This window comes from Balaenoptera ricei, chromosome 11 (genome assembly GCF_028023285.1).
Source record: "Balaenoptera ricei isolate mBalRic1 chromosome 11, mBalRic1.hap2, whole genome shotgun sequence".
Lineage (NCBI taxonomy): Eukaryota > Metazoa > Chordata > Mammalia > Artiodactyla > Balaenopteridae > Balaenoptera > Balaenoptera ricei.
The window spans coordinates 53907111-53924260 of record NC_082649.1 but is presented as its reverse complement, the minus strand read 5'-3'; the positions used below and the strand labels follow the sequence as shown (position 1 = coordinate 53924260).

General features: G+C 41.6%; 1 protein-coding gene and 1 non-coding gene across 2 annotated transcripts in view; one reads left to right on the top strand and one right to left on the bottom strand.

Moving 5' to 3' along the window:
• TRNAE-UUC (transfer RNA glutamic acid (anticodon UUC)) lies at nt 1–73 on the bottom strand. Its single transcript has one exon. It is a non-coding gene; the product is annotated as a tRNA-Glu (tRNA).
• A 12975-nt stretch (nt 74–13048) lies between these two features.
• The window catches only part of CMTM6 (CKLF like MARVEL transmembrane domain containing 6), a 41557-nt gene continuing 37455 nt past the window's right edge, over nt 13049–17150 (top strand). Inside the window, exon 1 of the mRNA XM_059939075.1 lies at nt 13049–13278. Coding sequence (XP_059795058.1) covers nt 13141–13278 — 138 coding nt within the window. The 5' untranslated portion in view covers nt 13049–13140. The remainder of the gene's footprint in view (nt 13279–17150) is intronic.

The following is a 17150-nucleotide window of genomic DNA, read 5'->3' as shown; positions in this document are numbered from 1 at the left end:
TTCCCCAACCAGGGATTGAACCTGAGGCCTCAGCAGTGAAAGTGCTGAGTCCTAACCACTGGACCACCAGGGAATTCCCAAGACTCCTTTATATTTGTACTTATTAAGAACCCCAAAGAATTATTGTTAATGTGGTCACTTATCTGTATTTGCCATATAATAAATAAAAGCTGAAAATTTTTAAATATTCATTTATAAATAACAATAGTAATTCCATTACATGTTAAAGTAACTTTTTATAGAAAACAGCTTTACAAAACTAAAAGTATGTAGAAGGGTACTGTTGTTTTACATTTTTACAAACTCTAATGTCTGGCTTAATGGAAGACAACTGGGTTCTCTCATCTGCTCTGTATTCCGTCTGATCTGATGTGCTATTTGAATTCCAGGAAGAAAATCCAGCCTCACAAATACGTAGGTGGAAAAAGTAGGAGTATTTTAATAGCTTTTCCAGATAATTGTGAATTTTCTTTTCTGATACTAAAGCTTGACAAGTGTTAGTTTTTTAAAGGTTAATTGCAGCGTGGAATCCATTGGTCTTTCTTGCCCTTTGAGTGGATTTTTACCCCTATGTGATTTTGTAACATTATTCATTGGATTTAGAAAATATCAGTTCACTGAACTACAAGGTTCTTCCAAATATTGACATGTCCCATTATAAAATGTCTCCCCAAATCACATATTTTTAGTTATTATCAGGTCTCATTAGAAAAGATTAAGTGGTGGGAAACTGTCAGGCTGAGTGATGGATACAAATTTTCCAAGATTCTGATTTTTTGAAAGTTCACATTTTATCAGTGTAACAGATACTGTCAGTTTTACTCCTTGTACTGACAGGCTCACTTCGTTCATTTCTGAGAAAATGTCTGCCAAATACATCTGAGAAACCAGTTGGGCTGTAAGTAGTTCTTTCAAGTAAGCCTGGTGGAAGAAGTGGCCAGTTCAGCTTACCACTCAATAGCACGAAAACACTTCTGTAAGCAGCAGAAGTGGTACATGTGTCCTTCCATTTCCTCACACAGAATTTTAGAAGAACTGGTACTAAATGGTTGCAACTTAGTGAAATTAATTTTTACTTCATCAAGGGAATTCTTAAGTGAACTTGGCTTTATATTTTCCCACAGAGTGGTAGACTGGTGAAGAATACGATGACTACACAAGTTCAGTTTGGTGCCACTGCCTTGCCTTGTGCTAGAGTGCTAGCAGTTTTACTCCGTCTGTGGTGCAAACAAATGTTCACACAGTGAAAAAGGCAGATGACCTCTTAGTAGTAGTATGAGAATAGTTTTGACTTGATGGAATCCCAGCAAAGTTCTCAAGACCTCTAGGGGTCCTCTGAGCACACTCAGAACTGCCATTATAACCCAGTAGCCAAATCAGTCATTTGATTTTGTCCTGTGTTGCCTTAGAATTTAAAACAAGGCTTTGGTTCAGAAATTTTGGTTGATGTCCTGTAGGATGTGACTCTTCTAAACATTTTCTATTAAAGTGTGTTCTGTCTTTAATGCTACAACTTTGCCAATAGTTACCTGGGTTAGTCTCCTATTATTCTGTGTTTTGTGCATGTGCACTCTGGTCTACTCAGATGGGAAATACTATTAAAATGATAGGTGATGACCAAATCTTTTTTTTTTAATTAAAAAAAAATTTTTATACAATTTTTAAAGGTTACTTTCCATTAACAGTGATTACAAAATATTGGCTCTATTCCTCATGTGGTACAATATATCCTTGAGCTTATCTTACACCCAGTAGTTTGTGCCTCCTACTCCCCAACCCCTGTAACCATTAATTTGTTCTCTATATCTATGAGTCTGCTTCTTTTTTTGTTATATTCACTAGTTTGTTGTATTTTTTAGATTCCACATATAAATGATGTCATATCTGAGCCTGGAGCAGCCACCTGCACCTTGTGTTCCTGTCTCCCTGTGTCTGTGTGCTGCCCTGGTCCACTCTCCTAGAATTCCCCCTGGTTAATCCCCTAGTATTTGTCTTTCTCTGTCTGACTTATTTCACTTAGCATAATGCCCTCCAAGTCCATCAATATTGCTGCAAAGGGCAAAATTTCGTTCTTTTTAATGGCTGAGTAGTAGTCCATTGTATATATGTACATCTTTTTTTTTTTTAATAAATTTATTTTATTTATTTATTTATTTTTGGCTGTGTTGGGTCTTCGTTGCTGCGCGCGGGCCCTCTCCAGTTGCGATGAGCAGGGGCTACTCCTCGTTGCAGTGCGTGGGCCTCTCACTGCAGTGGCCTCTTCCATTGCAGAGCACGGGCTCTAGGCACGTGGGCCTCAGCAGTTGTGGCACACGGGCTCAGCAGTTGTGACTCACGGGCTCTAGAGCACAGGCTCAGCAGTTGTGGTGCACGGGCTCAGCTGCTCCGCGGCATGTGGGATCCTCCCAGACCGGGGCTCAAACCCGTGTCCCCTGCATTGGCAGGCGGACTCTCAACCACTGCGCCACCAGGGAAGCCCTACCACATCTTCCTTATCCATTCATCTGTTGATGGATTCTTAGGTTGCTTCCATATCTGGCAATTGTAAATAATGCTGCTATGAACATTTGGGTGCGTGTATCTTTCCGAATTAGTGTTTTTATTTTTTTCGGGTGTGCACCCAGGAGTGGAATTGCTGGGGATGGCCACATCTTTTGCTGTACTCCCAAGCTTTTGCTGCTCTAACTGCAGTAGATGCTTAATATTTCGAGAGCATTAACTTTCAAGTAAAATAGTCTTAGTCCAACCCTACCTTGCAAGATATGAGCGTCTTAGCCACCACCTTCTTCTTAAATGGGCTTTGTAAAGCCACGAGCATCTTCATATGCAAGAACTGCGGTGCCAGGACGCTGTGGAAGACCGTGGAAAGAGGCAGAAAAGCTGGATTACTCCATTTATTAATCCCTTGACTCTGTAAGTCATTTATTGTTCTGTAGCCTTAGTTCCATCATCTGCGTAGTGTCAAGGACAACCTGCTTAGGTGTAGAGTTACAAATGGGGTAAATGAGATTGAGGCTGTGGGGGTGCTTTGTAAACTGAATTGTTACACAGATTAAATTTTCATAGCCGCCGGGAAGGAGTTTTAATTTACATAAATTCCTTAAATACTAGTCCCATGATTATTCAAGTATGTTTAGCTATCTGCTCTAAATATATTAGCGTAATGAGACCACTTCTGAAACGCCTACTGCCTTGTATGCTTGTTTCCATAACAAAATAGTTATATATGTACACACATATATATATTTATACATGTGTATATATTTATACATATATGTATAAAATGGTATTATACCAACTGCTAGCTATTTGTAAAGATAAAATTAGATCCATACCTGACATCAGTCACAGGAATCAACTCCAAATGTTATCAGACCTAAATATAAAATATGAAACCATAGAATTACTAAACGAAGACATAAAATTATTTTGTATCTGAGTGGGGAAAGGCTTTCTAACTTTAACTCAATCCACATGCAATGAAAGAAAAATTTTATATTCACCTACCTAAAAATAATTGGGAAAAAAAAGCATGATGGCAAAAAGCACCATAAGCAGAGTCAAAAGGCAAGCAGAAAGTTTGAGAGATAGTAGTTATATCACAGATAAAGAGCTGATATACCTAATATTTGAAGAACTCTTAAAATAGAGGTGGGGGAACTAAAATCCTTATAGAATATAAATAAACAGGCAAAAAACATGAACAGACAAGTAAAACAAAAATGGCCCTTGAACATATGTAAGTATGTTCAGTTTTCCTCAGGGAGAAATGCAAATTAAAATTACACCAAAATATTATTTCTCCCCATCTGAATGAAGAAAATTCAAAGCTTGATAATACACTTTGTGGGAGATGTGGAGATGTTGGAGAAACAGGTGTGTTCACTATTCCTGGGAGTGCAAAACAGTATAACCTCTCGCAAGGGCAATTCGCAGTATTTAACACAACTACACAAACTTAATAATCACCTACCTAGGAATTTACCCCAAAGATACATAGCTGACAATACAAAAATAATATTCACACAGTTATTCATTGTGACATTATGTGTAATTGCAAAATATTGGAAACAATCTAAATGCCTATTCATAGGAAATTGGGTGAGTAAACTGAGGTATGGCCACTCAATGTAATTATTCAAAAAAAACAAAACCAAAAAACGAAGCTGATTTCTATGAACTGACATGCAGCAACTTCAGGACAGTATATGTCTCTTTCCACTAAAGAAACACAGGGAAGATAACCAGAAGCAAACAAAACGTTACCTGCAGGGGGTGATTGAGCAAAATGAGACAGAACAGATAGACTGAACACCTAAGTGTACCTTTTTGTATGTTTTTACTTCTGGAACTTTTGTTAATGCTTCACATTTTCAAAAACTAATACTTAATCGATGATGAGGGGAAAACAGATTGTTTTCTGGAATCTTTAATGACGCTCAGTGTGAGGCACCCTGTGTTAAGAGTGGCCTTGTAATGACAGAGACACCCTGTAATCTAAATCCCAAACTGGACCCCACCCTCTTTTTCCCAAAGCAGTCAGAAGATTCCACCTTGCTCCATCACATCTCCCACCCAAGCAATCAGACTGTCCTGAACTAAAATACCCAACTGATATTGAGGAAGGAGGCTAAGTTATCTATAGTCTTTTCCTCCCAAATACCTCTGAGGAATTAACTCCGTGCACAGGAGTGCAGAAAACCTAGAACGGAAGGCATCACTAGCATTCCTTTGCCATCGCAGCCCTCTGCTGGTATACATAAAATGTGGAGATTGATGAAGTTGTTTGCTTATCCTCTAGTCTTGTTGATAAACTATCATCCCTAGGAGATTTCTGATCCAAACTTTTCTTTGCTTACCTGGCAAAACACAGCACCAAACACTCAAGTTTTTGGAAACGTTGACGAGGAAAACTTGAGACCTTCTTCTTTGCCTCTATGACACTACTTCTGTGTTCTCCTGCTCTCTAAACATGCCTTTATTTCTGTGACTCCTGTTCACCTTCTCTCCCATTCCTGCCAAAGTCCTAGCCTAAATCCTTCTTCTCTCTGTAGGTTCTTCCCTTGAATTTTTTTTTTTTTTTCTGGCCGCGCAGCTTGTGGGATCTCAGTTCCCTGACCAGGGATTGAACCCAGGCCATGGCAGTGAGAGCCTGGAATCCTAACCACTAGGCCAGCAGGGAACTCCCTTGCCTGGAACATTTGTACAGTTCTGTCAGTTTGATGAGTTTCCCAAATGATTTATCTCCTCCAGCTCCATATTTGAAACTAGGTACGAAGAACTCCACTTGAACTTACTTCTGGCATGGTAACCTTGGTGTGTCCTGGTCTGAGTTCTTCACCTTGGCTTTGTTTAGACAAAAGGTCCAAAACCTGAAAATAAGGCCGAAGGATTACCAAGTGCCCTTTCAATGCCATATATCAGACTAGAGCAGTGCTTTTCAAAAGGTGGTCCTGGACTAGCAACATGTTGGAACTTGATATAAATACAAACTCCCAAGTTCCACTCGAGATCTCCTGGGTCAGAAACTGTCAGGGTGGAGCCCTAGAAATCTGTGATTCAACAGGCATTCCTGGTGATTTTGCTGAGAATCTGAGGTAGGAACTACTGAACTAGAGTGGGATTGTCAGACTATGGCTTGTGGGCCAATCCGGCCCAGTGCCTGTTTTTATAAAGTTTTATGGGGATATGGTTGCAATATAGCATTTACTTATGTATCATTTATGGCTACTTTCACTCTACAACAACAGAATTGAGTACTTACGACAGAGACTGCATTGCCCTCATGGCCTAAGACGTTTACCATCTGGCCCTTTACAGAAAAAAGTTTACAAACCCCTAAACTACAGCATTGTCCCCCACACCCTCTGAAGGGTCATCAGTGGTCTAGGGAAAGATAATTTTACTTACTATTTATTATTGAATTGTACCCAGAGTCTATAACGTTAGATGTTAATTATAGAAGATATATAAGCTACAAATAATTTTGTGTCTTTATTTATTTTAATTTTAAAGATTGAAGTATAGTTGATTTACATTGTGTTAGTTTCAGGTATACAGCAACTTGATCAGTGAGACATATATCAATTTTTTTCAGATTCTTTTCCCCATATAGGTTATTACAGAGTGTTGAGTTCCCTGTGCTATCCGGTAGGCTCTTGTTGATTATCTATTTCAGTGGTCCCCAACCTTTTTGGCACCAGGGACCAGTTTCGTGGAAGACAATTTTTCCACTGACCTCCCCCGCCCCAGTGACCCACGGGCAGGCGAGGGTATGGTTCAGGCGGTAATGTGAGTGATGGGGAGCGGCAGATGAAGCTTCACTCGCTCGCCCGCCACTCACCTCCTGCTGTGTGGCCCAGTTCCTAACAGGCCGGGACCAGCACGGGTCCGTGGCCCGGGGATTGGGGACCCCTGATCTATTTTATATATATTGGTGTGTCTGTGTTAATCCCAATTGCTAATTTATCTCTCCACCCCTACCTTTCTCATTTGGCAACCATAAGTTTGTTTTCTAAGTCTGTGAGTCTCTTTCTGTTTTGTAAATTAGTTCATTTGTATCAGTTTTTAGATTCCACCTATGAGTGATACCATGATGTTTGTCTTTCTCTGTCTGACTTACTTCCCTTAGTATGATAATCTCTAGGTCCATCTGTGTTGCTGCAAATGGCATCATTTAATTCTTTTTTATGGCTGAGTAATATTCCATTGTGTATATGTACCACATCTTCTTTATCCATTCATCTGTCGATGGACATTGTGGTTGCTTCCATGTCTTGGCTATTGTAACTAGTGCTGCAGTGAACACTGGGGTGCATGTGTCTTTTTGAATTATGGTTTCTCCTGATATAGGCCCAGGAGTGGGATTGCTGGATCATATGGTAGTCTATTTTCAGTTTTTTAAGGAACCGCCATAGGGTTCTCCATAGTGGCCATTACCAATTTACATTCCCACCAAACAGTATAGGAGGGTTCCCTTTTTTCCACGCCCTCTCCTGCACTTATCCTTTGTAGACTTTTTCATGGTTGGCCATTCTGACTGGTGGGAGGTGATACCTCATTGTATTTTTGATTTGCGTTTCTCTAATTAGCGATGTTGAGCATCTTTTTGTGTGGTTTTCTTTTTTTAAACAGTGTGAGTAAAATTTACCTCTTGAAATTGGCTTCCTGAAAGTCTGCCCTGTTTTGAATTATTTTTTTCTTTTCTTTTTTAAAAAATATTTATTTATTTATTTATTTATTTATTTGGCTGTGCTGGGTCTTAGTTGTGGCACGTGTGATCTTTGTTGCCGGTGCGGGATTTTTAGTTGCAGTATGTGGGATTTTTTTTAGTTTCAGGATGCAGAATCTTTTAGTTACTGGCACACGAACTCTTAGTTGTGGCATGTGGGGTCTAGTTCACTGACCAGGGCCCGAACTCTGGTCCCCTGCATTGGGAACTTGGAGTCTTAGCCACTGGACCACAAGGGATGTCCCTTGAATTGTTTTTTGATGAACTACCCCAGGACATTTCTTGAGGGCATGTGTCGTATACAGCCCCTCAGGCCTTGTGAAGATGGAAGTGCCCGTAAGTAGAGGTTTTAAAGTTGTTGTTATGGGAAATAGCCACAAGGTGGCAGGATTTCTTCATGCCCAGGTCTGGTTACTCAGGCAACCAGAGCCTTAGCGAAAGTGGTGTTCCTGGGTTGTCAGAGTGGAATGTGCCAGAACAAAGGCCCAAGGACTTGTGTCTTATTACTTCTTCCCCTTTACTTTTCACCTTTCCCCTGACAAACCCCAACCCCTAGAAAACTGCTATGCTGAGGGTGCTTTCATCTGGAGGTGGGGCGATTCTAAGGAAGGAAGCTGAAGGTGGGAGGCCCACCACCAGGAGACATGGAGACCAGGTGACTTTTCAAAACTCTTCCAGCCCAGAGGGTCCACCCTTCTTTGCATGCACTGGGCTTGGTTTAGCTGTAAGAGGGCCCGCCTGAATCTGGAGATTGTGGTCCCATCCAGAGGGGACCAGGCACTAGAGGGCCAAGGGGGGCTCATTTGACGGCACATCCTTCCTAACTCACTGAATCCCAGGATAGTCCAGCCTTGGGACCCAAGCTTGCTCAGGCTCCAGGGATGGGACACCAGCTTGGGTCACCAAGGCCTGAGGGGAATATAGTAGGGGTTTCTTTTTTTTTCTTTTTAATTTAAATTTAATTTTTATTTTATATTGGAGTATTGTTGATTCACAGTGTTGTGTAAGTCTCAAGTCTCAGTGACTTGATTCAGTTATACATAGACATATATCTATTCTTTTCCCATATAGGTTATTACAGTGTGTTGAGTAGAGTTCCCTGTGTTATCCAGTAGGCCCTTGTTGATTATTTTATATATATTAGTGTGTCTGTGTTAATCCCAATCTCCTAATTTATCCCTCCCCCCAACCTTTCCCCTTTGGCAACCATAAGTTTGTTTTCTTTGTCTGTGAGTCTGTTTCTGTTTTATAAATAAGTTCATTTGTATCAATTTTTAGATTCTACCTATAAATGATATGATATGATGTTTGTCTTTCTCTGACTTACTTCCCTGTTTTCTGATAGAAGTGAAAATGATTTCTCTGCTAGACTTAATCACAAAGGCAATAATTTGTGATTATTATAAATTAGCCATTTAGCTAATGGCTAAACATTAGCCAGTTTCGGATCTAACCTAGTAATCTTATTCCAGCTTTTTTTCATACATAGACACACTCACAGACATATACATACCACGATCTTTCATATCATTCTCTGAACCATTTTTGCATTCTTTTGATTGCTAGTGAGTTAAATAAGTCTTTGAAGGATGCTGACATACTTGGAGGACCGTCATGTTTTTCACTTTTTGAAGTTTATACTTTGATCCAGACAAGAGTTAATTCCTCCTGTGTTCCTTGTCTCTGTCAATCTATGTTACATGGCTTGAAAGTTTAGCACCTGTTCCAGTTCCTCCCTTTTTCTTCAAACAAATCAATCGCCAAACCGCACTGGTTTTCCCTCCCACAGGGTCTTTTCAAGCCATCCCTTCTGCTCTCTTTCCATGACCACTGTCTGAATTTGAGCCTCTCTTTCCTGCTTCCAGAACTTCTACAACAGCCCCTACCTGGCTCTTTGTAACCAGCCCAGTCTACACAAGGCTGCTAGAAAAATATCCTCAAGCAAAAGCTCTGGTCATTTCACTTCCCTACTTCGGTGGTTCCTCATTGTTCAACAGTAAAGGAAAGCCCTAGTTCCTTAGCCTGATTTCTAAGGCCCTCCAAAATCTGACCCTCAGTTTATCCTCCTTGACAACCCTTTGTCCTTCCTCCCTCTGTTCTCTGTGCAGTCTCTTTGCTTTCCATCCCCTTGCCCCTCTGCCTACAGTGCCCTCTGTCCTCTTTCTGCATGTCCAAAGCTCAGTATTCTTTAACCCCCAGCTTGAAGCTCTACCAGGCTGATCCTTTTAGCTGAAAATCATTTCCCTCTACTCTGAATTCCCAAAATATTTACTTTGTATCTCTTTTATGGCACATACACTTTGTTGTGTGAGGTGGTTTGTTATGTATGTTTCTGTGGCCTCACTGTAGGACAGTGTCTGTGGTCCAAATTTGTATCCACATTACTGCCTAACTGTGCTAACATAGATAAGAGAGCCATGAAGTTTTTTCAGTAGGAGCTGCTGAAAACTTAAAATTTCAACTGAAAAGGTAGCACCAAATTATTTTTTTAATGTTGAAAATCTCCTCAAATTATATTTTCCCAAACTATCTCTTTTTGTGAATGTTTTCTTTCCTTCATTTAAAAAATATTAACTATATGAAAGGAGAAAACTGAATACTCTCCAAAACTTAAATGAATCTTCCTTTCTTCCATTTAGTGTATCTTTTCTCCATAAATAAGATTTCTCATTTCAATGTAGCAAGTCCCAGTATTTAACTATACAGTGTTGTTTTTTCATTAATGAAGCGAAAGTTTTCTGTGTGGTTGCCCCCATCCAAAGGACTCCCTAGTACAGTCATCCTATGGTGTCCAGGAGGGAACTGGTTCCAGGACCCTCCCTGGATACCAAGATCCTCAGATGCTCTAGTCCTTTATATAAAAACATGTATTTGTATGTAACATATGCACATCCTCCCATACATTTTAAATCATCTCTAGGTTACTTATAATACCTAATAAAATGTAAATGCTGTGTAAGTAGTTGCTGACATACAGCAAATTCAAGTTTTGCTTTATGGAACTTTCTGGAGTTTAAAAAAATATTTTCTATCTGTGGTTGGTTGAGTCTGCAGATGCAGAACCCATGGATACAGAGGACCAACTATACAAGTGTTTGTTCATGAAGACCTAAAATCTTCAGTTGGTCTTTTAACTTATTAAGAAACAATAAGCGGGCTTCCCTGGTGGCGCAGTGGTTGAGAATCTGCCTGCCAATGCAGGGGACACGGGTTCGAGTCCTGGTCTGGGAAGATCCCACATGCCGCGGAGCAACTAGGCCCGTGAGCCACAGTTACTGAGCCTGCGCGTCTGGAGCCTGTGCTCCGCAACAAGAGAGGCCGCGATAGTGAGAGGCCCGCGCACCGCGATGAAGAGTGGCCCCCGCTTGCCGCAACTAGAGAAAGCCCTCGCACAGAAACGAAGACCCAACACAGCCGTAAATAAATAAATAAATGAAATTAAAAAAAAAAATGTTAAAAAAAAGAAGAAGAAGAAAAAAGAAACAATAAGCAATGCACATTTTTTTAAACTGGCAGGGATATTAGTGTCTAAATGCTAGGCACCCCCAAATCAATCAGAGCAAAGGAGGTTATGGCACGTCTGCTGTCTCCTACCTAATAGCTTTCATTCCCATCATGTTATGAAACAGTGTTCCTCCACATGTGGATGGATTTCTCACCGCTAGTATCTGGAGAGCTTCTTACAAAATTATATTCCCAAGACCCACCCAAATCCAGACACTTTGGGGCTGGATCTCCAAGGAGCTTTTTTTTTAACTTCCGAGATGATTATTTGGCACCCTGAAGTTTGTGAATCACAGGCTACATTCTATCCTAAGTTCAAAGAGAAGCGGAGAACCTTTTTAGACTTGCCCAAGTGCACCATAAACAAACCAAGAGCGTTGAGAGTTGTCCATTTTTTCTCCTCTCTCTAAGTGTCCTTCTTCTTTGTAACTTTCCCTTAATATTTTATTTTGAAAATATCCAAACACAGAAGTTGAAATAATTGTGCAATGGACACCCATGTACTACACCATTAACATGTTATCACAGTTGCTTTATCACAAATCTCTCCTTTCATCCATCTCTCTATTCATTAACTCATCTTTTTTTTTTTCATGAATTTCAAAGTAAATTTCAGACACAGGTAGTGTCTAATTTGGGATGATGGTGACTTGGAGAATAAAAAGGCAGTGAATTCTTGTAGCCCTTGTGAAAGCACAGTGGCTTTATTGGCCAGGATTGGTGGCTGCTTGACCTCAGCAAAAGGTTAAGAATGTGTTTAATCAAAGACAGAAGGATAGTTTTGGCTGACAGTAGATTATCTCCCTACCCCCCACCCCCACCCCCTCCAGCAGAGTAGTATCTATTTGTCTCTATTCATTTGAATCGGAGCTTTTGTTTTGTTACTGGGAGAAGAAAGGGAGGTTTGGGGCTGTGGAGAACAGAAGATAAATGTGGAAGCAGAGGGCAGCAGTAACCCCTCCCTTTAACACAGTTTCAAGGCCGTAATGGAGAGATGGGTTACAGGCTGAGGTTGCTGGCTTAGTGGTTAGCAGCAAGGCCATGAGTCAGACTGCCTAGGCCTACATTCTACTTGTCCCTGGGTGTTTGACCTTGGATGTGATACTTAGCCTCTTGGTCTTGTTTCTGAACCGAACTTGGGTCCTCTTGCCCAGCACACAGCAAAGCCAGTTTACTGACACTGGGTTGTAGTGAAGGAAAGTACTGCATTTATTGGCGGGCCCAGCAAGGAGAATGGACAGCTCATGCTCAAAAGATCCGAGCTCCTCGGTGGTTTTCAGGGGAGGGTCTTAAAGGCAACATTTGGGGTGAGAGTTGCAGAGGGCATGACTTTCTTCTGATTGGTTGGTGTTGAGGTAACAGGGTGGTGTTTCAGGAATATTAATCACCAAGCTTCTGGTTCCAACCAGTCTGGGGTCTGTGTGCTTGTGGTCAGCATGTAGTCACCATCCTCCACCAGTGTGGGGGTCTTAGTTCCTGCAGAACAACTCAAAGATCTGTGGTCAGATTATGTGTATATATCCCCTGAGGAAGAACTAGGACTCTGTTTAATCCCTGAGCTATCATTTCTTGACTGCTTTGCTTTTGTTTCTGCATTCCTCACTTCCATAATTAGTAATTGCTTGAATCTGCTCTTGGGAACTCAGGGAAGGCCTAGGAGACTAAAGCCTTTTTTTAAAAACAAGAACTGGGGGACATGGAGGGGCTTTTGTACCTGGGAGGACTGGGTTCCAGCCTCAGTTTTCTCATCTGTAAAATGAAAGTAATGACAGTACCTACATTATATTGTTGTGGAGGAAATATGTGTGCCTAGCATGTAACTTGATCAACTTCAGTTGCTAAAATATAATTACCTTCCTTGATGAGTATCTTTTAAGTTCACACAAAATTAACATATAGGGCTGTAGCAGCTGGTGAACAAAAAAGAGACAAGTAAATGAAACAATTTTGATAATTAACTCTAGAAGGAATTCAGAGAGAAGCAGGAGGGAGAAATCCTGAAAGTCCTTCAAGACAACCCATAGCACTTAAAATGAAATCCAATTTTTTCCCTTGCTCTGCAAGGCCCCTACATTATCTGGCCTCTGCCTACATCTCCAACTTCACCGCCTCTCTTTCTCCCTTATTTAACCTAGCCACACCAGCCGTTTCATAACGAGCCGAGGTCATTGGATCCTCACGGCATTTGCACCTGCTGTTCCCTTTCCTTGAGTCTCTCCGCAGATCTTTACAAGAAGTTAGAGAAGAGGTAAGGCCTCGCGGCAGGGGGCGGGGCTCTGGAGGAGGCGGGGCAGGGGCGGAGTCGGCCGGAAGTGGGGCGGAGGCCCAGGAAGTGAAGGCCCTGGTAGCGGAGTCGGTGAAGTCGGCGACGCCAGTTGCGGTCTTGCGTTCCCGGACCGTGGGCGATGGAGAACGGAGCGGTCTACAGATCCACCACCGAGGCGCACCCGGGCCCCGCCAGAGGCGCCCGGAGCGGCCTCGTCGCCTACTTCACCCTGAGCCGGCTCAAGCGGACCCGGCTAATCCTCAAACTCCTTCAGCTGGTGAGTCCGCGGCCGGGGCGGGCGAGAGGAGACAGTCGAGCGGCTCTCAAGTGGCAGTTAAGAAGCGGCCGTTTCCACATCTCCAGTTCCTTCCCTCTCCACCTGGGGAGGGGCCGTTCCCCTCGGGGCTCCCCCTTCCCGCCGGCGCCCCCTCATCCCGGGTCCCTCCCCGCTGGGTCCCCGACGGCGACCTAGGACCACCGAGCGTGTTTGGCGGGCGCAGGAAATGCGTCAGAGACCGAAGTCAGCCGCTTAGACTTTCTCTCCTCCTGTGTAGGACTTCGGCTCTTCTCCCAGCTGTAACTCTGCGTTATCTCCCGAAGTGCCTGTATTTAGACTATGAAACGCTTTTTGTTTATCTTTCTCTGGTTCTTGCGGGTTTCCTGGTGCGAGCCCAAGGAGGCAGTTTAATTTGTTGGACAAAGTCTTCCGATACTACGCAAGGCATAGAGATGTGTGTGTCCAATAAATTGTCTCCCAAAAGTTTTATATTGACTGGAAAAGAATTACTTCTGAATGAGCAATATGTGTGTACCAAATACGAAGTCAAAAGGACAGCTTTTTGTGTGTGTTGTGTGCAGGCAGCAGAGCGAGGGCATTCTTTTTCAGTGTCGCTGAGTTTCAGTTTACTTTGGGCATTGGTTAAGGACCTTAAACCTACTACTGAAAATATCAAAACATCTTTGAGATTTAAATTTTAATTCAGACTACACACATATTAAGCTCTTATGTTCTGTTTTAACCAGTGATAGGTAACATTTTCTGCAGGAGGAAAACTCAGACTGTTTATAGAGTGTTTATGGGTTGGGTTGGTTTTTTGAACCAACCAAGTGAAAATAGCCAGTTAGTTTCCTTGGGAAAATCTTAAGTTCTTAGAAATCAGGTAACCAGAACTTATATTCTTAGAACTCAGATGACCTACTTTTATTGGATAGAAAAATAGTAGTCAGAAAACAAACAGTACTTTTTAGCCACCAAAATGATCACTTCTGAGAATAATTGGGGAGTCATTTGGAAGCAAATGACACTGTGGCCTGTGGAACGCAAGGGTCTGGCTCTATCTTCTTTTAATTCCATACTGGCAACCTTTCTGTTCTTACCAGGTGTCATTAGCTCCCTCCTGCCATTGTTCCTTTGCATGGGCGGTTCCTTCTACCTAGAAGGGCTTCCTTCTTCTCTTCCTCTTGTCAGCTCTCACTTGGCTTTTAGATATCAGCTATGTTTCTCTGCCTTAGAGCTAAAATGTTTCTACATAAGTAGTACAACTCTTTAGAACAGAAGAGGGTTATTATTCATCTGAAGCATTCTTGCTGCTCAAAAGACATCATAAATTCTGGTCTGTTGCCCATTAAATCTCTTTTTAGTTGCCTTTATTTTCCCTTTCTAATCAGCACTGGCAAATCTAAAGTAAAATTTCCCAGTAGCTTGTTTATAGTTTAGTAAACTGTAGTTCCATGTCTTCAAAATAGAATACAGCCAGAAGTTTGGATAGACTTTTTACTTGGATGTGGTGAGGAGAGGAAGATGAGTTTGCCTTTCGAGGGTTGTTAGACTATTCCTGCTTGTTCTCCATCATCCATAGGAGAAAGAGCGAGAGAATAAAAACTGCCACTGCACAGCTTGCGGGATCTTAGTTTCCTGACTCGGGATTGAACCTGTGCCCTCCGCAGTGAAAGCTCGGAGTCCTAACCACTGGACCACCAGGGAATTCCCTCTGTTTATGGGGAACTTGTAATGTTACAAGAACACTTTCTCTAATATAGATTTAAAAAAAAATTTCTTCGTTATTGCCTTTCATTTTGATGGTTTTCTTTTTGTTCCTGCTTTGTCTGTTTTAATGTCTTACCTCTTCACAACAGTATATTATAGGAGTTACCCAGAAAGTCCCAAGGAAGTTATATATGGAATAAATGAAAACTGTCATCCAGCCAGGGGCAACAGGCAGAGTCTTCTTTGCCTTAACTCAAACTCTGCTTTAAGTTGTTTTACTTTAGATAACTTATTTTTTAATTAAATAGAATTGGAAAGCTCCAAGAAGGAAACAACCGTAGTGGAGAAACCCATAACCAAAAGAGGAGGTACTTTAATAAGAGACCTGCAAGCCCTATGACATTTTATTCAAAATATAGTGCATTTCTGTGTTTGGGTAAATTATTCTAGACCCATAAATCTTACCAGATTCTCAAAGACCCCAAAAGGGAAATGAATCTTATTCTAAAACTTAAAAAACACTGTGTACTTAGGAAATTCTTAGAGTCCTACCTAGGAAGTTGCATTGGATTTCCTCTGAGGTTCTTTCCACTCTTAAGATTTTTAGAAATCTCTGAGGCTCTGTGGGATGTGCTTGCTGATACAGAGCTGAACACCAGAGGGTAGATAGAAAACGGAGCCTGCAAACAGAAGGGGAGGTTAGAGAGAAAAGAGAATAACCAGCTCTTGAGTTAACATACTCTGGGAGTTACATGGCTCTGTCTGCCATTCAGATGTGACCTTAATTTTGTCAGAGGCTTGTCCATCCACCCTTCCAGAGCTGAAGAAGAAATAGAGATTCAGCTGAGAATTTACCATAAGGAGTCATTGCAGTTCTAAATTTATGCAGTCACTTTATTAGTTTATTCTATCCTTAGATTGGTCCTTATGCCCATATTTTATTTTGTGACGTTTTTGTTGCTATTGTTATTTTTGAGGGAGTTTGTTTTTGTTTGAAGGGAGAACAGACCTTTGGCAACCTAATTCCTTGCTAGTAAACTGGTGCAGTGATCTAAGTATGTGTGATACTCTCTCTGCCACAAGCCGACATTGTGTTTATGGTACCAATTGAATGTCCTGAAGGCTGCATAGTACTATGATTATAATGACTTTTTTTTTTTTTTGGCTGTGTTGGGTCTTTGTTGCTGAGCGCGGGCTTTCTCTAGTTGCGGCAAGCGGGGGCTTCTCATTGCGGTGGCTTCTCTTGTTGCAGAGCACGGGCTCTAGGCACGCGGGCTTCAGTGGTTGGGGCATGCTGGCTTAGTAGTTGCAGCAGGCGGGCCCTAGAGTGTGCGGGCTTCAGTAGTTGTGGCACATGGGCTCAGTAGCTGTGGCTCGCGGGCTCTAGAGTGCAGGCTCAGAAGTTGCAGTGCATGGGCTTAGTTGCTTAGCAGCATGTGGGGTCTTCCTGGACCAGGGATCGAACCCGTGTCCCCTGCATTGGCAGGTGGATTCTTAACCACTGCGCCACCAAGGAAGTCCCCATAATGGCTCTTCAGGCAAGCAGTTTGATTTAGAATTCACCAGTCATTTAAATTTATTAAATTATAAATATTGTTACTCTGTAAGTGCCAAGAAACAGATCACTTAGAAGCAGTTTGTATTATGTTGGTGCTCTTTTCATGATTTAAATGAGAAAACTGATAGGCACTAAATTGAAATGCTCTGTTTTTACCTTGAAGATCTGTAATGTCAGCAAATTATATCTTCGAACCTTTGGGAGAATAAATGTTTGCCGAAGGCAAGAGAGGCTTACCTGATTTCAGGCTGACTGATATGTTTACTTGAACCTTATGTATCACTACAAGGTTTTTAGTAGCAAATTCAGAAATTCACAGACTAATATAATTGTGTAGATGGAGCCTTATAATCAATAGCAAACATTAAAAAGTTCTTTTTATGAGAAGTTTTTTGGTGGTAGACTGCTAAATGATGGAGAATTAGTATGTAGTATGATGACTGTTAATTTTAGGGAAGACTGAAGTTTCAGAAAAGGTAGTGAAACTGAAATAGAGACACAGGGTAGTCATTATCTGAATGTTTAAGTCACCAGAACTGTAAGACAATCTTTAGTCACTAAGACTTCCCAAATGTGTTGACCCCAGCACGTTGGTTTTAATGTA